Source organism: Hemicordylus capensis, chromosome 3 (assembly GCF_027244095.1).
Source record: "Hemicordylus capensis ecotype Gifberg chromosome 3, rHemCap1.1.pri, whole genome shotgun sequence".
Taxonomy (NCBI): Eukaryota; Metazoa; Chordata; class Lepidosauria; order Squamata; family Cordylidae; genus Hemicordylus; species Hemicordylus capensis.
In genome coordinates, this window is record NC_069659.1 from 249,493,802 (window position 1) to 249,515,371 (window position 21,570).

Consider the following 21,570-nt stretch of genomic DNA (forward strand, 5'->3'; position numbering starts at 1 on the left):
CGTCCCTGAGTAGCCAAAAGATGAGCCAGTGGTAACTGCTCATCCAATCTAAATACTTACAGTTCTCAAACTGTGCTAAACTTTGAACACTGCTGGGTTATAAGGAAAATGCTGCAGATCTATAGTATCAAAGTCCCAAGAGGTAGATTTAATTCTCGCCTAATATTCCCTCCAAACAGATATACTATCATAGTGCATTCCGTAAGAGTTCACCAAAAATTCTATTTAGGGAATTACTGCTATCCCAATAAGGGAGATAGAACCTTATCACAATTATCTTGAGACACAACAAGCCACAAGCTACTTAATCTTTGTCATTCTCAGCCATCTTGAAGGCTGAAAGCTATCAGTCCATTGCAAGGTTAAGGGAGGAGGATGACAGATAGATAGCTTCTCACAAACCTCTATCCAGCTCCTTGGATTCTGACTCTGGGCCTATTCAGAATATACTTCTAGCAGATTCTCTCACAGGGTCAGAGAGACCTTGCATGCAAAAAGACAAACTACCTACCAGTTAATTCATTTTTTGTGAAGAGAAATCGTAGGATGAGAAGAAAAGGCGCATGGGAAAGAGAGCACACAGGCTCAGTGCCTGCTGCCACTGGTATAATTATAAAAGCAAAGCATGATCCAAAGCAAACAGACCTTCTGTTAATAACAATAAATGGATGTTTAATTTCCTATCGAGCTCCACATTACTGACCTAATTGTTCTCCCATAAAACAAATATTCCAAGGCCAAGAATACAGGCAAGTTACCAAAGACTGATTTTAATATGGCAGCTTTGCTCTGTCAACATGTTATTTGAATGTGCCTTCACATGGTAAAACAGCACTGAAATCCACGCTGCTTGTGTGGACGCACAAGCCACGTGCTGCACAGCAGACAACCGACAATTGTCTGGGGGGAAGGTAGGTTCAGCCCTGCCTTCTCCCTGCTCACCCTTCCCACCCCAGTAACAGTCGTAAGAATGACCTTTCTGTAGTTGTCTATTAGCCTGGCATAAAGGATTCCTAAAAAAGGGTCAACCTGGTGTATCCTTTGGAAAAGATAATTAACTGTGATATATCTCTGAGCCTGTTGAGTTATATAGCAGTGGCACAATTTCCCATCTATTTATAAAGATTAAGACTCTTCATTGCAGCACTTGTGGTGAAGCATGCCAGTGTCTGTTGGTTACAAATTATATCTTAAGCCTCCTAAATGAAGCCTCCCCCCAATATAGTCTTCACTATACACTAGGATTTCCCAAGAACACCATTGTGCAAGTTTCCCACAGTCTGAAATATTACAAGTTCTGGAGACTGATCTCAGTGGTGTTGCTGCAGCGGCAGAATTCCTTGATTGAAGTCCCAGACAAAAATAATTTCATTATCTTTATACCATTTAATCGTCAATATAAAATTCCCAAGCAGTGGCAAAAAATTACATACAAATCACAAAACAAATTTAATAATCCAAAAGAAAAACTAAAATGGCTCGTCAGTGAAGCAAAGGCTCTCACCACAAGATCTCTATCAAAAGCCATGGCAAAAAAGAAGTGTTGCTTCCAAAAAGGTAACAGGGAGGAAGTCATAAAGTTTCCTGTGGAAAGCTATACCAGAGTTCCAGGATGGCAATAGGCAAAAAACAAAACAACAAAAACAGATAGGCAAGAAGGCCATTACTTTCCAAAAAGGGATTGGGGCTTTTCAAACATTTGACTGAATGTTTGAAAAACCCTGATGGACACCACTACTCCCACCTTTTTCTTTCTCAAAGCAAAAGAAAATTTACCTCAGGAAAGGGGGAGTGAGTAGCAGGTGGTAGCAGTAGACACTGTGGGCAATGGACAGAGTGTCTTTTTTCCAGCTGGGATTTTAGGCAGTGTTCAGAATTCCTGTCAGGAAATTTAGCTTCAACATTTGATGGAACCCAAAGCAGGAGCTCATTAGGTAGTAGCTAAGCTAAAAATATAGGGTTATATTGGGCGTATTTGTTAATATATAAATATATACATATATAAATATATTTGCACACCACCACAAACTTCCACCTATGGAGGATTTACAACATCATAAAAGAAATCAAAACAGAAGTGCAAACTTGGAAATGATTTAAAAACACAAGTTTAAAAGCTTAAAAGCTTGTGTGAAAAAAAGTGTCTTTAGAGACTTAAAAGTTGTCAGAGACAGAGCTCTTATTTCAGCAGGGAACGCATTCCAGAATCTCGGGGCAGCAACAGAGAAGGCCCATCCCCGTGTAGCCACCAGAAGAGCTAGTGGCAACTGCAGAAAAACCTCTCTGGATGATCTCAATGGGCGATGGGGCTCATAATGGGGAGAGCCAGCATGGTATAGTGGTTAGAGTGATGCACTAGGACTGGGGAGACCCGAGTTAAAATCCCCATTCAGCCATAATACTAGCTGGCTGACTCTGGGCCAGTCACTTATCTCTCAGCATAGTCTACTTCACAGGGTTGCTGTGAAAGAGAAACAAGTATGTAGTGCACTGCTCTGGGCTCCTTGGAGGAAGAGCAGGATATAAATGTAGTAGTAGTAGTAGTAGTAATAATAATAATAATAATAATAATAATAATAAAGACTTTGAGGCGGGTCTTATGATTGGTGAGAACCACCATAACGGGGTTAGCGGGGCCCACTCTCCCCACAAACGATCATCCAGTGTGCCCTGGGCAGCTGGATCGGCCACCCACACAATTGCTGGCTCTGTTACGGAGCCGGCGAGGGCTTGGAAACGAGGGATTGGGAGTGCGAGCACACAGAGCATGCTAGAGAGGCCCCTGAGCCGGAAGGTTGCTTTTTAGCCTCCTGGTCGGGGTCTCCTCGTGAGTTGCCATGGCGTGGAACCGCGCTGCAGCAACACACAATCCGGAAACCCTGGTTAGCGGAACGCTCGCTCAGCTAACCTGGGCTAAGGGGATGGCTTCGCAAGCGGGTTACCCGCTTGTAAACCACCAGACTCGCCTGCAAGCCCAGTGGTTTACACAACCAGCAAAAATCAGGCTAGGCTCTCCTAGCCCGATTTTTGCTGGTCGTGAGAATAGCCTCATTCTCTGAAATTCCCAGGGCCCAAGTTTTTTAGGGTTTTATAGATTATAACCTGCACCTTGTATTTTGCCCAGAAACTTATTGGTAGTGAGTATAGTTCTTTTAATATACAGGTGGACCTCGATATTCACAGGGCGTCCATTCTGGGCTGCAGTCGCGGATATGGAAACCACAAATATTGAGTCAATGGGATTGTGGGGGTTAGGTTCCTGGTTGGCCAAAAATCGGCCAAATTTTGCAGGGGGGGGGGTTGATTTTAAAGAGCACTGGAGACTGTATGGAGCCCCCATATTATATCCTCCAGGATATAAATAATACCTAGATAGTATGAAAAATTCGATTTAAGAAGCTTTTAGTAAGTGTGAATGCAAAGAAAGGTGGGTTTTGTAGGGGAATGCTGTGAGCACCTTGCTGAACTTCACCCAGCGTTAAGGGCTCAAAAGGCAAAGCTTAGGCTAGTCTGGGCCTGCCATATTTGAGAGGTCAATTTGAAACTGAAGGGTGAATGTAACTTTGATGAACACTGGAAACTGAATGAAATTGTTTATTCTCTGTCCAAGGCATGACAGAGGGGGAGAAGTTTGACCATCTCCGCTCTAAATTATGTTTATGTATTGTGCTATGCTAAGTGAATCATGATATCCGCTTTTGAAACTGCAAATGCTAAGAGTAATCACATTTAGAAGGCCTTAGGAAATAAATAAATAACTGTACCTGCATATTTTAGAAGTACATCTTATACACATGAATTAAATGCTGAATTCTGTGCATCTTATCTTACTAACACTTTCTTGGGACCAGAAATGCACCCTAAGTTTGCTGACCACAGAACTATCACTCTTGAGAGAGACAGGAGTGTTTTGAGAACATCAAATTGAAACAGTCCCATTTGATTCAGTAAACAGTGTCAGGATATGATCTGAGCACCCAGAAACCTCTGGCTTTATTTGGTCAAGAGAGAATCCGGTGGAATGAGTTTTTTGACACTTTATTGGAGACACGAAGAAAATAATATGTCTACCTCTGATATGAGATTCATATTAAAGGACTTGTAAAGGTATAGAACAGGGAAGTCCCTCAAACACGGAACACACTCCGACAGAACACCAAGGGAAGCAAGCAGGAAGGCATGCTCTCACTCCGCAGGGAGGAGCAGCATGTAACCGTAGTCCTGTGAAGGCAACCCTTGCCTAACAGTCAGGCTGTTTACCCATGTGGAACCCAGGGAAAGGGGCTCCATTACTGATTGGATAAGAAGTTGCTCCGATCTCTTGAGACTGGAGGAACTTCTATTCACAACCAATTCATTCTACCTGAACCACCTGAGAGTCAGCTGTAATCACAAGCCTCGTACACTAATTCCTCCCAGCTTGGAATGGGCCTGCAGGAACCTGGTAATTATGACTCTGCAATGGCAAACCTTGCCTTGCTCCACCCTCCTCTGACTAACCTGCTTTCTCCCCATCCCCCACCCCCCAGCTTCTCTCCCTCCCCCTTCTCCAATCTTCAGTGAACATCTCTCTCTCTCTCTCATATTCTTTGCCTGTCAGTTTTCATTGTGATTCAACCCACACACCCCTCTCTCCCGCCTTCCTTCTCTATCTCTCTCTTACTTCTGTTTTGCTAAAGTCTGAACTGGCCTTCCTCTTTCCCCCATCCATTTCCACCCCTCCTCCTTCTCCAACTGCTTGGGAATGCTTTTGCCTTAGTTAGAACAGCTGTTGAGATAAGACACACACAACACCAATTAAGAACTGAAGAAATGATTTTAGCTGCACACTGATTTAACTATTTAACTACACTACACTACACTGGGGAAACTGATTGATTGTTTTGCTTGTCTTAAATGATTGATATCTTGCCTGTGTACCAATTGCCTTAATAAAGCTTTTGAAATATAGATTTGTGTGATGTCTCTTCCCTCTCCCAAACCTAGATTGCATGTGACCCTGACAATGAAAAAGAACCTAGCCCAGGTGGCTATTTTGGACAGGCTCTACGCATGCATGCTCTCTCTGCAGAAGTCTCTCTCTCTATCCATTCAGTCATGTCCAACTCTCGGTTACTCCATGGATCAATGCAGAAGTAGGAAATAGAGCCTGTTCAGAACAGGAAGAATGGCAGTTCAGTCCCCAAATAGCAAAGCAAAACCAGTTTGGTGAGAAAGCAGCAAAGCAAGAGGTCTAGACATTTCTCTTGTATTGAAGAACTACAAGGATTTATTTAAAGAAAAGGTTGCAAACAAATGTGAAAAAGCCTGCAGCTTAATTTCAGCTGTAGCTCATGGTTGAAGATTGACTGAGAGTCCAAAACAAACAGTCATCTCTGGAGAAACAAAATGGAGATTAACACTGGAAGAACAAAGAGGGGAGGAGTCCAGCACTTTTATCCATGACCCTAACCTCCAACCCCCCCAGTGGTCACTAAGAGACATTGCAGCTGAGAGCTGATGATGCCAGGGTCCTAGTTACCACACTTCTCATGGGCTCATGCTGCTGTCTATAAGTCCCAACTTCTCCCTCTCAATGGTTTGAAGCAATTCCTGGGCAACAGCTCAGTTAGCACATCTGCTACCATTTGTTCACTTGGACAATACATCAATTTTACAAGTCCTTTTTCTTGTGCATTCCACACATAATGATATTTTGTTTCAATATATTTTGTTCTAAATTTAATCTTCTCCATTTGTGAGATCTGGATGTAGCTTTGATTATCCTCCAACATCTCAGTGGGTTTTGGTTTGTCTGTGTTGAAATCTGACATTAGCATGTGCAGCCACACCACCTCTTGACATGCTTGAGTGGCAGATACATATTCTTCCTCAGTAGATGAGAGAGCAACTATTGATTGATTGCAGCTACGCCAACTGACTGCTCCACCACCATAAAAGAATACATAACCACTGGTTGACTTCTAGTCTGTTTGATCCTCAGCCCAGTCTGTATCTATATAACCTACTAATTTGGGTCCACTCCTAACAGGCAACTTTAATTTTAGATGGATTGTCCGTTTTAGATACCTGCCTAGTCTCTTTACTGCAGTCCAGTCATCTTTGCTGGGTGTGCTTACTTTCCTCCTTAAGATTCCCACAGATGCAGCTATATCTGGTCTTGTTTTCATAGCTACATATAAGGGTTTTCCAACTGCTGACCTGTACTCACTGTTGACTAGCAGACGTTCACTCTCCTCCTTCTGTTTTAGGTAACCTGTTGCCATAGGTGACCCCTGCTAATTTGGCAAAGAGGCACCTTTTAATGTGGTGGTTCTCTTTATTGAGCAGGGGGAGAGTAACTGGCCCTATCCACCCCCAGCACAGTACCTCCAGTGACTGTTGCTGGTGTCTATCTTATGTTTCTTTTAGATTGTGAGCCCTTTGGGGACAGGGATACATCTTATTTATTTGTTCTTTCTCTGTGTAAACCACCCTGAGCCATTTTTGGAAGGGCGGTATAGAAATTGAATGAATGAAAAGGTGTACTCATTTATTTGGCCTCTGTAAGTCCCAGTTACTCTAATAAATAATTTATTTTCTGTTTTTGGTTAAGCAAATAGCTTGCATCCTTTTCTCTCTCTATGTGTATCCCAAAATAGTGTGAAATAGGCCCAAGTTCTTATCTCACTATTCAGGTGTTTTATTATTTCAGGGCTGACCTCTCCATTTTCATAACAAAATTATCAGATCATCAACACAAGTAAGTATATAGGTCCATCTGTTGTCTTTGTGCCTTGAGTACAGGCAAGGGTCAGCCTTTCCTTGGGTAAATTCCTCACTGACAAGCAACTGGTCAATTCCAGGCTCTTGCAACCTGCTTCAGTCCATAAATACTTTTCTGCAGCTTACATACAAGTTTTTCTTTACCAGGTTCCACAAATCCTGGAGGCTGCTCCATATAAATATCTTCTTCAATGTTTCCATGAAGAAATGCAGTTTTCATGTCTATGTGATCCACTTGCATTTTCTTTGATGCTGCAGTGCTTAGGAGTGTCCTTACTGAGGTGTGTTTTAAAACAGGAGCAAATGTCTCGTCATAATTGTCCCCATATATTTGCAAGAATCCCTTTGCCACCAGTCTCGCTTTGTAAACTGGACATCTCCTTCTTCATTTTGCTTATTTAAAAAAATCCACTTGCACCCCACAGTCTTTCTTCCCTGTGAGTGTCCATGTGTTATTTTTGTGGAACAATTCCATTTCTTCTTTTGCAGCTTCCTTCCAGTTTTGTGCTTCAGTTGCAGGTAAGTTATCAATTTATTTCCATGTGCTTGCTTCCTGAAACCTTTCTCCCTTTGCAATGTAGTAAGGTTTCTTAGGTGGAACTCCTTTATTTTGTCACAGCACCCTTTGTTCATCATAAGCATCCTCTTCTGCTAGATCACTGCCAGGTGTAAAACTTATAGTGGCTCCTTCCTTTTGGTCATATTGCCTTGATTCTTTCTCCAACTGAAAATTGGGCTCTAAGTTTGGCAGTCCACTAGTGACTGGTTTTTCATTTTCACTGAAGTGTGCTGCATTGCATATTTTAATTGTTTCTGTGGCAAGATCCAAAATCCTATATCCTTTACATCCTATGGAATAGCCAACAAGTATTCCTTTCTCAGATTGACAGTTGAGTTTGGTCCTTTTGGCTTTTGGTATATAGGTATATGCTTTAGATCTAAACACCCTTATATGACTCAAACTGGGCTTATTGCCATGCCTTAACTCATGTGGCGTTGTTCCTATGGCCTTTGATGGCAATCTGTTTTGCAGGTAAGTAGAAGTCATCACTGCCTCTCCCCAAAATTTAGTAGCCAAAACAGCATCTGCAAGCATGCATCTCATCATTTCCATTAAAGATCAGTTCTTTCTTTCCACCACTTTATTTTGCTCCGGAGTACAATGAACAGTCTTTTGGTGTCCGATGTCCTCCTCCTTTAGGAATCTTATGACATAATTCTCAGTGTATTCGCCACCATTGTCAGTGTGGAGGATCTGTGGCTTTCTTCCAAACTTGTTGCTCACTCTTGCAACATATTCTTTTAGTCTTTCTGGTAAAGTGTGTTGTCGAGTCGGTGTTGACTCCTAGCAACCACATAGCCCTCTGGTTGTCTTTGGTAGAATACAGGAGGGGTTTACCATTGCCATAGTACTTATCCCTTTTCACTTAACAAGTATGTGTATATGTATCTAGAATAGTCATCAATGAAAGTAAGAGCATATTTATTCCCTCCTGATGTATTAACTTGCATTGGTCCACAAACATCACTATGAATCATATCCAAAGGATGCTGTATTTCTCTTTCTTTGCGTGGAAGTAAAGCAGGCCATGCTGCCTTTGCATATACAGCATGCACACTTGGATTCAGTGCTGCAGGGGGCTATTTTTAGACCCTATACCAAATCCAACTTTCCAGCCTGACATATCATTTTGGCATCTCTATGGCCTAATCATCTGTGCAACAAATTCAGACATCCTTTGTGTGTGCATTCCTTCACAGTTTTGGCCTTTTCAGTCACACATTCTACTTCAAACAATCCATTCTCTTGTAAAACATTCTCTTGTAAAGCATAAGTAATTCCTGTTTATAGTTAATGAAACAGTGGCTTCCTTTAAATTTTACTCCATAGCCCCTTTCTGTAGCATATTTTATAGACATCAGACCTGTTTCTAGAGTAGGCACATACAAAGGTTCTTCAACTCTTAATCCAATGCTTTCTCCTTTCTCCAGTTTGCAGAGCAACTGTGCAGATCCCTTCCCTTCTGCATACATCAGTTTTCCATCTGCCAAGTATACAGGGATTTTACAATTTGTATCTAGGTTTATAAATCTCTCCCTTTCTCTAATCAGCTTGCTTGTGGCACCTGAGTCAATGCACATGCCACCGCTGCATTTCTCAGACTTAGCTTCCAAAACTTTATCTGTTCTTGCAAGGTATATCCTTTGCTTATTGGCTTTAGCCCCTGATTGCTTGTAAGTTCTGTACTCTGTGTTCCCAGATGACTCAGTCTCTTTGCAACTTTATTTTGCTTTCCTTTTGTCTGAAAACTCTTTCTTGGGACACTTATTCTGCAAGTGTTTGGGGCTTCCACAAATAAAGCATTTCTTATTTCTTTGAAAGGTTCTAAATGCATTTTCTTCGCTTTCCTTTGGTTGCCTATCGTCCCTTCTGAGCAAATCAAAGTCCTGTAGACGGTTAATCACAAATTGTAAGTCTGCATCTTCCTTGACTTCCACGGCATTAGTCACACTATCAAAGCAATGTGGCAAACTATTCAACAGCAATCCTATCAAAAGTGCAGCTGGCATGTTTACTTCTTGAGCTTGAAGTTGACTAGATATTTCTAACATTTCATTTATGTGCTTGGACAGACTTTTTTCTCCTCTAAGTCTTTTATTGCTCAGTTTTCTTACTAGATACACTTTGGAAACCACATACTTATTTTTATATAATCCCTTCAGAGTTTCCAACATATCCTTTGCCTTTCTTTTGTCTCTTAGATGCACTAAGATTGGGTCACTCACCACCAAGCAAATCATTCCCGATACCTTTTCATCTGTTCTGTCCCATTCTTTCTGCTCCTTTCCTGCATCTGCAGGACACTGGGTATGCAGAACACTACCAAGTCCATGACTCTTGAGGAGCATCTCTATCTTGAAAGAGCAGAGCTCATACCCAGGACCTTGCAACTTTTCAATCATCTGGAATCCTTGTGCTGTCTCCATTCTCAAAGCTTTTCTCTTTGCTTTGCTTTTTGTTTAGCTCTCTAGGCTTTTCTCTTTTATTTACTGGCTTCTGACCCATAACCCTTTCTAGGGGAAAAATGACAGTTCAATCCCCAAATAGCAAAGCAAAACCAGTTTGGTGAGAAAGCAGCAAAGCAAGAGGTCTGGAGACAGTTCTTTAGTATTGAAGAACTACAAGGATTTGTTTAAAGAAAAGGTTACAAACAAATGTGAAAAAGTCTGCAGCTTAATTTCAGCTGTAGCTCATGATTGAAGAGAGAGACCAAAACAAACAATTATCTCTGGAGAGACAAAATGGAGACTAAAACTGGAAGAACAAAGAGGGGAGGAATCCAGCACTTTTATCCATGACCGTAACACCCACCCTCCCACCCAGTGGACACTATGAGACACTGCAGCTGAGAGCTGATGATGCCAGGGCCCTAGCTCCAACAGCTTTCACAAGCATTATCATCAGTTTGGAAAGCCATCCCCCTTTCAGCATTTTTTCAGGATTTAAGGGAAATAAAGCATTCACCCCAACTTTCAGATTTAAGTTTCCTATTCTCACCATGGGAAGTGGGCTACTGCCCTCTGACAAGGGTGGTGAGAGCGTGGCCTTCCTCACAACTTTGGAACTAGAGAGGTGGGCAGGAATCAACTAGAGAGGAATCAGCTCTGCAATTGCATAGCAATACCAGTCCCGTCCCCTCCCCGGCTCTAAAGCTGTGAAGTAAGTATTGCACTGCACACATGGTCAAACCAACAAGCTTTACTTGTTGGTCCCTTTCCAGCACACCTCTGCTAAGAAGCAGCTACCCATGCTTTCCACTCCTGCTTCAAAGCAGTAAAGGAAAGTGGCAGAGGGAGGCTTCCTTTGTTGTATCCATTGGAGCACCCTGGGCACTTTGGCCAACTGTGGCCAAACCACCAAGTCCCATGCTATAATTCTCTCTTGCTCTCCAGAGAAGGAGAGGAAAGTATGAGGCTTGGCTGTCTGGCTGCACACATTGGTGGGGCAGGCAAATGAGGCTGACCAAAAATTGTGTAATGCTGTGTGCAGACCACATTAAATAAGCTTTGTAAGGCATTAAATAGGCTTCCTGGATTCATCACCCCATGTAACCAATCCAGGAAACACTGCCATCACGCCAAACAGCCTCCATTTGTTCTCACTGACATAGCCAAATCAGATAGACTATGTGGAATCATTATATGATGTTCACCCATGTGAACCTTGATTGAGACAATTCTATTAAGGAGAGAGAATCCATAACCAAGGCAGAAAATTATTGTTAGAAGTAACTGTAAACCAGCAAACAAGATTGAAATAGATGTTAACCTTCTTAACAGTTATAGGTAAATATTCAGTAAACAGGTTTGGGTTTTTGTTTTTGTTTTTTAAAGGGGACAACACTGGTCATAACTAGCATTTAGGAGCAATACCTTCAACACCACTGGAGACCTGTGCTAGCAACATGCTAAACTAAGGATGAAATTATCTTAAATCCAGAATCAAGCTGCTCTACTCTTTTTCAAACTATCCAAAGAATGGTACAATGAAGAGATATTTAATTTTCTTATAGATTTGCTCAATTCATGCCTTAACACACCAGAAGTGAGGAACACGACTCATTAACAAGAAATGATACAATCAGCACAATTCAATCTACAAAAGCTCCCCGCTTGTCATTTCAACAATTACATCAGAGTTAAAGGCAACATAGGAAGACACTGTCAATGCACTTGAGAAGAGAACTGACAGCTTCAGTAATTCTGATATTATTGTTAAAAATCAAGCTTTGTAAAAAGCAGTAAGTGGAATTGCTGTTAACACGTTTTCTAAAGATCTGAGGTGATTGCACTGAAACCATTAGTTCAATTTTTAAGCATCATTTCAGACTGACTAGAAAAAAAAAACTATACAGTCTCTCTTTCAGAGAGCCAATATCTCCTATCCCCTATAACATTCTCATGTTGGGTCATTTTACTTTTGGTACTACTTTTCCATAATGCTTAAATGGAAAAAGCAAGATAAGTTATCAGAGACCAGTGAAAAGAAGTGCAGGTGTACAAAAGATGGAAACTGATATCTTAAGACATCTTAATATATCTATGGAGAAAAAGATAGGCTTGGTTTAGCTCACTTATAAATAAGACAACATGTCACAATCTATTTGGGAAGCAGAATTTGTAGATTATCATTAAGAGCAAAGATAAAGGAATGCTGGTCATGTAAAAGTCCCTTTCAAAGTTAAAGGTGTTAAGACAGCTTCATCTAGCTAGCAATAGCCCTAAACCATGCCAAAGGCAGACAACCAGTCCACCAACTCTGCTCCAAGACAATCAAGGTGAGGTAACAAGACATCCTGGAGAAAGTATGCAATTCTACAGGCTTCCTTGGTAGGAGCTTGGTTAAATCTTAGGCATATGTCATTCTGTCTAATGAAGAATAGCAATCTGAAGTGCTTCGTATGCCAGGTTAATGCAAAACTGGACAAATGCAATAAAAGAAATGGTTTTAACATGATATGAAAAAACAAACTTGAAATAAGACAAGGAAAACCTATGCTTTTCTCACCAGTCAAATCTATATAAGATCTTGAGAAGCATGAGAAAGCTTCTTTAAAAAGTAGGGCATAAAACCATAAGAGAGCATGTTCTCAGTAAGTTTGTTCCAGTTGGGTGTTTGTATATCCCTCTTAGCCTCAGCTTCCCAGCTGCAAAATGGAGATAATACTTACTTGCCTTATAGCGTTGTTCTAACGACTATATCAAATAATACACGTGAAATGCTTCGCATACTCAAAAATCTCTATACAATGGCTAAGTATTATATTAAAGAGCTGATGAGACTGAATTTGTGTCTGCCATTAGACTAATCTTTTGTGAATACTGTATAGAACTAAGCTTTTTTGGGTTGTGTGTCTATTCAGAAAATATGGGCAATAATAGTTGCTTAAAAGTTGACAAAGTAAGAGGAAATTTCCTTTTTGTTTACCTATGACCTTCTTCAGTTTAATGTCTAGGAACACTCAAAATGCATGGTCATATGGTTTGATCCTCTTAACCAACTTTAGCTTATATACAGATTCATTAATACAGATAAAGCTTGGAATTAAATTGCTAGCCATCATTACTTCTAGTGACAAAACCTAAAAGTCAACTTTGTACTGGAAGAAGGAGCTTATCTTTTGCCTTTCACCAATTATATGTTAATTGTTTAAGTTAATTCCACCTAGATTTCTTAGCACTAGGAAAAATTCCCATTTTCTACTCAATTCTTTTTTAGTCCAACCACAGTTTTATATAAATCTATTGCAGCCTTTCTGTCTAGCTGTCAGAATCTTTTAATATTAAAGACACATTCAGACAAGTGTATGATAGCATTCACAGTGCAGATCCTCTAGAAGATATCGACTAGATCAAAAAATTCAATCCAAAAGCTTATTAAATTTGAACTAGAACCCTTGTTCAATACTGTAACAAGTAAATGAACACAGAATGTTAGTGGTTATAACCTAATTTAGCTTTACGTGGGCTGACGTTCATCCTTGCATTAAGAAATTATTGTTTCCAATCTAATTAAAATCCATGTTGAAATCTGGCAGAGAGAATATAATGATTCACTACATCCTCTCAGCGTGAGCTTTTGTACTCCTCAACAAATTGCCTAGAAGCATAAATACTTACCACTGATCTGTTCCATGAAGCATACATTGCCATTGGTGTTAAAAGCCAAAGTGTCAGGAGTAATGCAAAGTGTCTGGAAGATTGCAGAATGGGCAATGCTCTTCAGAGACTGGCTACACTCCAGGCAAATAGCCCAGATATCTTGCTCAGTAAGACAGCTATCCTGCAGTGACAAAACATCAGCAAGAGACACGTTCTCCTGCCAAGACATGAATTCATAAAATTACTCCACATTTCATGACATTACTTTGTAGCCAATTGTGTCAAGTGAAGTTTCTATAATATACAAACCCAACATGTTTCCAACAAGTTCAAGGCTTTCTAGGACAAAGGATCTAGAAGCTACATGTATTTTCACACATAGCATTTTTATGATGGCCTCCAATTGTTCTATTTTTTTCTCCCTCCCTTCTTAATTTTTGCTACCATTTGTCATATTCCTTTGCTCTCAGCTTCTCTTTGCTTCTAGTTTGTAGCTGTATCTGACAGCTACTAAGTTGACTGCCAATGTAATATCATAGGATTTGTAGATTATAGGACCCACAGCAAGAGCAACACAGGAGAGTGACATAATTCCAGCTCATTTTCTTTCACCCCAGGTCTAGTTATTAACAGCAAATATGACTGGGGTGTGGGGGTGGGGCAAGCTGGAATCTCACACTATTAAAAACAAAACCAAGAGAAAATACTACACATGCCTCTATCTGTCTCTCTACAGGTAAGATATTTGTACGATACAAAATAAAAATGAGACACATGCATACAATGATTTGTCCATAAAGCCTCTCCTGCATGTCTCAGGATGCATTTACAGAATGGTAGTGTAAATGTCTCATCCTGGAGAGAATCTATCTATGAGATCACTAAGAGTCGACACCGACTTGATGACACTTAATCAATCAATCGTAAAAGTCATCACACTTATTTTTTGGTTAAAGTGCATCCAATTAACTATCATTTGCACCACAATTGTTTAGTATATTGGGATGTAAAGCCTTTTGAAAATCCAACTCCAAAGAAATGTACTTATTTCTAATGTGTTAGTGATAATGCTACTACCAGTGGTGTCCAGTGTTCGGTGGGCTGCAGGGTGGGCAATGAAGGCAGATATGCATTTAACAGTTGGTAAAATCTCCCTCCTTCTGCTACCTGGCATCCCACGTGAACGGCCCACCCTGCGGCTCATTTGCCCTGACCTTGCTACACAACTGGCCACTCTATATGCATGTAGATCAGCTGAGGGGCAAAGTGTACAGCAGGTTGAGGCCTGGCCACAGGGTGCCTGAACCAAGCAGGATGCTGGATGGCAGGAGATTTTACCAGCTGTTTAAGGCATAATCCGTCTTCCTCACTGCCCCCCCCCAACAAGCACCAGCCACCACTAATCAGAACACTTGAACTTTCAATGGCATAAGTTAGGGGTGTTCATGAACCGAGGTGCACTGGTTTAATGCCACAGGGACAGGAGCAGCAAGCGGGAACTTTTAAAAAAGAAGAGCAGGTCCTTACCTGTTCTCTGCCACCACATATAGCTTCTTGCTGCAGTGGCACTCTTCCCAAGAACCCGAGTGTGGTGCCAGCATGTACATGGTGCCCGCAGGTTCTTGGGATAAGTGCCGCTGCAGCAAGAAGCTGCATAAGGCAGCAGAGAGCACCTGCACTCCTTTTTAAAAAGATCCCACTCACCACTCTCCATGGCACTGAACTGGTTCATACCTTGTCTGAACTGGTTTGGTGCCAAACCAGTGCACGAACCTTGTTTCATGCACACCTCTAGCATCTGTGTTCCTAAAATACCTGGAAATATACTCAGCAGGGGGCAGTATAATTTTTTTCCTATACCTATATAACATCTTAGGTCCAAGGAGGAATGTTACCAGACTATTAGCCTAGTCCAGGGGTTTTCAACCTTTTTAAAACAAGTGTAATCCTTCTGTCTCAAAGCTTTAGCTCAGGCACTCCATATAAGCAGCCAAAAAGTAAACCAAGAAGTAAATAGTAGGGATGTGCACTGGCCAGTTCAGCACCTCTGGGAAGCGACAAACTGGCTCAGGCACTGACTTGCATGCCAACACTGCACGGAGGCTGCAGGGAATAACGCCACAGCTGCACTCAGCTTTTTGTAGAGTGGGTGCCACCACCACGAAAGTGGTGCAGCGGGGACAAGCAGGTAAGGAGTTCCTTGCCTGCTTTTTAAGGGAGCCACTCCCTGCCCCACCAGCAGCTGCCCAAGCCAGTCATGCCCATCCCTAGTAAATTTGTAACCCCTAGAAGTAAATCTTTCCAAAGTTGTGGGAAATAAAATACAAGCAAAGTCCATCTCCCCTGGAATTTCTAACTCTGTGCAATGGCTTCCTTCCTCATCCCTTCCTCTGGAGCCCCACCATGGCCAGGGCTCTGCAGCATAACCCTTACCTGTCACTGCCTCTCCCTCCTCTTCTCCAAAAGACTGGTTGACTAAGTGCTCAGGCTCAGGCCACCGCTCCCTCAGCCTGACTACTGGCTTGGCAGCAAAGACAATGCCAACCCCTGGCATCAGCCACCATTTCTCTCACTGCCAGTTCTGTCAGTCAAGCTAAGGTAGAGGTAGGGTCTTCACACGGAGGGGAGGGAGGGAGGGAGTGATGCTGCCCAACACTCCCTCTCCCCTTCTGGAGAGGGAGCCAACGAAGTAGCCCAGGGTTTCTTAACCTTGGGCCCCCAGATGTTGTTGGACTACAACTCCCAGAATCCCCCAGCAAAAGCCATTACAGCTGAGGATTCTGGAAGTTGTAGTCCAACAACATCTGGGGGCCCAAGCTTAATAAACCCTGATGTAGCCTACAAGTAAGTCAGAGAGGCGGGAGAGTTCTGTGTATCCCTACAAGTCTTCCAAGTACCCCAAGAGCTTCAAATAACCATGTCTGAAAATCCCTGGCCTAGTCTATAATAGGTTATGGCCTGGTGGTCTAAAGCATGTGTAAAAGACACACTGCAGTGATATTTGCTTCTGTGTAAGTGCCTTTAGACTCCATCTTAAGCAGCAGCACACTTAGAGCAGCACCTTAAGCAGCAGCACTCTGACTATTGCCAAAATCTACATCCCTAGCCCATACAGCTGTAACATGCTGATGGTCCTACTGTGCGGAAGACTATGAAATTGGTCATGGCAGGGCATAATGACTTGCCACATGGGGATGGCTACATCTGTGGCAAGATATTTTAAGCATTAGCAGGGGCATGAACTTACCACATGGATGCTGAGTTTGGCAACATTCCTATGGCCAAAGCAATGTGTGCTTTGCCTCCAAGTCAACCAAATCCAAACATTCTCTATTAATATGATTGTTTCTCAGAGCCCACACGATATTTTTCTCTCTGAGTATATGCAACTGTTAATGATGTTACATATACTTTGCCAACAAGGTTCATTAGGAGCAGACTAAGGAACATAATTATCCCTAGGTTTAAACATTTTAAAAGTGAATTTGTATAGGAACTTACAAAAAATGAACACATTTAGCCTTTTTAAAAAATAGTTGTCTCTTTTTTGTAATTTTCAGGCAAATATTTAGGGCATTTAGGGTATCATCCAAGTTCCTCTCTGCTTCTATAAATGGTTTTGTTTCACTAAAAGTCAAACTTTATCCTAATATTTATGCTACACACCAAAGAACAAGGCTTGGTTTAAATTAAAATGTAGATATCTCAAGCACAATTGGAAAACCTTTTTGGGTAATATTTACTCTAATCAATTCTGTTGTACTAAAGGCCTTTCCTTTAAAAAAAAAACTAATACTGGAATTTTAATATAAAACATAACATAATACCGTCTGTATATTTCATTCTTTTAGCCGGCATGCGTGCCCAGGATTTGGCAGCAGAACTCTCACAACACGCTGTGAAAGTTCCAGCATTAATAATGGTGGCCCGGCCGAGTGAGGAGGGAGGAGAGGGGGAAGAAAGTGGCAGAAGCGGCGGCAGCGGGCTGACAGATGGGGGGCGGGGGGAGAAAAAAGCGGTGGCGGCAGGCAGATGGCGGGGGGAGAAAAAAGCAGTTGCAGCTGGATGGCAGGGAGGGAGAAAAGCAGCGGCCAGATGGTGGCGGTGGGGGGTGGGGTGGAGAGAAAAGCAGCGGTGGCAGGCAGATGATGGGGGGAGAGAAAAGCGGCAGGAGGCGAATGGTGGGGAGAGAAAAGCGGGGGTAGTGGCGGCAGCGGTCGGATGGTGAAGAGAAAAAACGGTAGCAGCAGGTGGGCGGACGGGAGGGGGAAAGCTGCAGGGAGAGAGGGAGGGGGGAGAAAGCAGCGGCAGGCAGGCAGGAGAAAGTAGCGACTGGCGGGTGGGCTTGAGGGGGAAGAAAGGCGGGGGGGAATAGAGGCTCAGATGGTTTGCTCCTGGTTCAGCTAGTAAAATTTTAACGTATACAAAATGTTGGCACTCTTCCACATACTTTAAGTTAGACTCCCACAGCTTTTGTTAAGTATTAGTGTTTCAGTCCGATCTGATCCATGGACACAGTAATGTCACCAAAGTAAAGTCTCACTGAGTTATATAAGAACAGCCCTGCTGGATCAGGCCCAAGGCTTATCTAGTCCAGCATCCTATTTTCCACAGTGGCCCACCAGATGCCTCTAAGAAGCCCACAGGAGGCTGATGAAGGCTGTTGCTCCCCTGCAACTGGTATTTAGAGTTATCTTGCCTCTGAGGCTGGAGGTAGTCTAGCCATCAAACTAGCAACTATTGATAGATCAGAAGTAAATGCCACAGAGTTCAGTAGGTCTTACTCCTTTATGGAGTATGTGTTTAGGACTGCAGCTTTAAGCATGTGCTAACCTTTCCCTGAAATCAATGGAATGAGGTTTTGGTATAGTGTTGGTTGCACTGTGCCCTGTTTACTCAGTCTCGCTGATATCCTAACCATGTTTACTCAGCAGTCATTGATTTCAATGAGACTTACTTGGAAGTACGCATACTTAGGATTGCAGCCTCTCTTCAGACTTGGCCCAGAGCACACACTCCCTTCCAGCACCATGGAGGCCCTCACCTCCGTGGTGATGGACTGTGCACCATGCACCAGTGTCTCCCATCATTGCACACAAAGTGTGACACCCATGAGCACCATTCTTCCCTTTCCATCTCTTTTTACCTAGCATGGCAGTAATGCTCCTGCTCTTCCTGCCCAACCTTGTCAAAAAGCAGAGGGTGGGGGATGGAGCAGCAGGAAATGTGGAGGAGTAGAATGGTGGACTAGATTGCCCACCACTCTACTTTTCCTCCCTTCCTGCTGTTTTTTTTTTGTTGCCCTCTGCTTGTTGAAAGGCCTGGGCAGGACAAACAAGAGTGCTGTCACTAGGGCCATTTAGCCCACCATTCTGCTCCTTCAAACATTCTGCCATTTCACTCCTGGCTTGTTCTGTTTTTTTAACAGGAGGGATGGGATGAGGAGCACTGCCATAAGGTCAGGTGGTAGCTGGAGGGCCCAATAACACCGCGTGGATGCACTCTCAATAAATGGGCTGGCTCTGCCTCTCTCTTTATCTGCATTTAGTCTTGTTTCACAGGAACACAGTTCATACAATTTCCTTTGTATCTTGTAAGAAAGGCCAACTTAAGTCACAAGAGAATGGGGATATATTTCACTGGATGTGCTCCAGGACCAGCCAGCCATATTTACTGAAGAATTTTGACCAGCTATTCGCTATTTACCAACCCAGCTGTTGTCATTTCTTGAAATACTGTTCCTAGGTTGCACTCCATAACACAAGACGCTGTTTCCCACAACAAAGGAATCGCAGATCCACCAGTGCCTGCCATAACTGCCAATCAAGGAGTCAGACAAGAGAAAAGGCAACTCAGCACCCAGTGCCCACAAGTTCCACTACAGTATCAGGCAAGAGGAAGAGAGTCTGTCTGGGAAAGGCACAGCCAACTAGCTAAGAAAACTGCCCGAAGGTAGGAGTTACTAAGTTGTGTGGTTGGCAGAAAAGGCAGCCGGTGCCTGCCTCCCAGCGTTTGGTCAAACTTACCTCATCCTCCAAGAGTACAGGCAGAGGCTCAAAGTCACAGCGTTCGTGCTCCTCAGCAAAGTTGTTCATCGCAGCTGTGCTCACAGTCTCCTTTCCACCTGAGGGAACAGTGGGGGGCAGGGAGGTGGCTTTCCCTTGCGCGGCCTAAAGACACAGCCCCTTCTCGCTCTTTGCGCAGCACATCCCTGAGTTTGGCACTGGCAACGCTTCCTCTAGGGACCAGCACCTGCCCTGCTGTCGGTGACCCAGCGCTACTTTGACGAGTTAGGAGCGCTCTACCACCCCCTTCCCCAATCGTTCTTCTCCTGGACTGCTGTGGCTCTGACCCTTCCCTGTCTCCTCCCCGCACTGTCCCAACAACAGCGTTTGCTAAGGAAGCGGCCCCCCCATAGCAACAGGCTCTCAGTGCCTCGGATTCAACAACACAGAGCCGCCCACGCGGCGGCGGCAAGCTGAGGGAGGCGGAGACCCGCCTCTTGCTTAGCTGGTCTGAGACAAATGGCCCTCTCAGTGCAAGGCGATTTTGTTCGAAGTCAGTCAGGGCATTTCCTCAAGAAACACCAAGTAAATAGCATTAGCAGCCCAGTTTCAAATGAGTGCGCCTTACTACTTTGGTCAAAGGAAGAACGGCGAGTCTGTTAGTAACCTAGCCCAACCCAAACAAGCCTGTTCTTAGGTGGATGCACAAGGGATACCGGGCCAGTGAGAGTCGATGGTGGCTCGAAGATTCCTGCTTGAAATCCCCCTTGCTTACTGCAGCAGCAACCACGCTCCAACGCAGCCAGCCATGGGGCACCAGCTGGCTTACCGAACACAGCCCAACTTCCTCTCTTGAAGGTGGCCTGTTCGACTAGGAGAGCAAGCACTGAGCCAGGAGGGAGTCATGCTCCTCACAGGATTGCCAACATTTCATTGCCAAAATGTGGAACACAAGTTTGTGGGGGCTGGCTGGGGGGAGGGGGCTGGGAGGTGCATGCAGGTGCGCCCACGCGATCGCTACTTCCAGTATTTCCCGCCAACGACGGGGGCAGGGGCGGCAGGGAGGAATGCTGCCGCCCTCCAAAATTTCAAAAAAACGGAGCACCGGCAGGGGGAAGCGGCAGCAGGGGGAAGTGCAAACCCCCGCCCTTAAAGGGAGATTCCCGCCGGTGCCGGACTGCGCCTCCACAGTTCTGTGCACATCCCTACTGAATGGGAGGGCAGCTGCTGTGACAGGCAGGAGCTGCACTCAGGGCTGATAGTGGGAAATATCCATGCCATTGCAGCTGGATGGAGCAGCCACCCTACAACTCAGCCAGCTCTGCAGCATGCTCTGGCTTGCTGAGAAGAGCATGCCATGGGGCTCCGCTGAGGTGTAGGGCAGCTGCTATGATAGGAGGGGCAGTCAGTGGGAAACCACGCTGCCACCAGCAGAGTACAGCTCCCACCCACCGCAGCAGCTGCCCGCCAACTCAGCCAGTCTTGTGGTGTGCTCTGGTTTGCTGAGCAGAAATCTCTCTGCCGCCGCCACTGGTGCAACATTGCTCTTGCTCACTGCAGCAGGCAGCCCTCCTCCAACTAGGGGTGTGCACAGAACCGTCAGGCCCAGTTCGGTCCGGCCCCCATCGAACCCCCCCCCCGCCAGTCTGGTTCTGTCCCGGACCAGTCCATGATTTTTTTTAAAAAAATGAAACAAATGTCTAAAAATACCTTTAGCCCCTTTGGGGGGGCTTTCTGTAGGCTGTGAGGGGAGGGGTCCGCGAGGGTTCCCCCTCCCCCTGCCGGACTTCCTCAGCACCACCATGGTTGGGTAAGTGTATCCCTTTTGGGCCTCCATAAGGATGAGTGGCAGCCATTTTGGCTGCCGCTGCGCATGCACAAATGCTGTCTGCAAGACTCTCGGCCTCGCAGACAGCATTTGCGCATGCACGGCAGTGGCCAAAATGGCCACCGCTCGTCATTATGGAGGCCTGAAAGGACCAAAAGGGATACACTTACCCGGCCGCAGCAGTGATTAGGAAGGTTGGTGGGGGAGGGGGACGCTCGTTGACCCACCCACCCCGCGGCCTGCAGCAAGCCCCCCTGAAGGGGCTAAAGGTATTTTTAGACATTTTAAAAAATAATAATAATAATTCAC

At 44.0% G+C, this 21,570-nt stretch overlaps 1 protein-coding gene across 6 annotated transcripts in view; it reads right to left on the reverse strand.

Annotated features, from left to right (window-relative positions):
* KNDC1 (kinase non-catalytic C-lobe domain containing 1) overlaps positions 1-20,358 on the reverse strand; it is a 125,348-nt gene extending 104,990 nt beyond the window's left edge. For 5 of the 6 annotated variants that reach the window (XR_008320194.1, XM_053312276.1, XM_053312272.1 and 2 more), the window contains exons 1-2: positions 19,455-20,358; positions 13,447-13,645 (exon numbers count right to left, since the gene is read on the reverse strand). Coding sequence is in view for 4 of the 6 variants with exons in the window: in XM_053312276.1 (XP_053168251.1) it covers positions 13,447-13,645; positions 19,455-19,523 (268 nt within the window). In the remaining 2 variants the exon portion in view is untranslated. The remainder of the gene's footprint in view (positions 1-13,446; positions 13,646-19,454) is intronic. The other variant, XM_053312275.1, reaches the window with a different exon arrangement.
* Between the last annotated feature and the right edge of the window lie 1,212 nt (positions 20,359-21,570).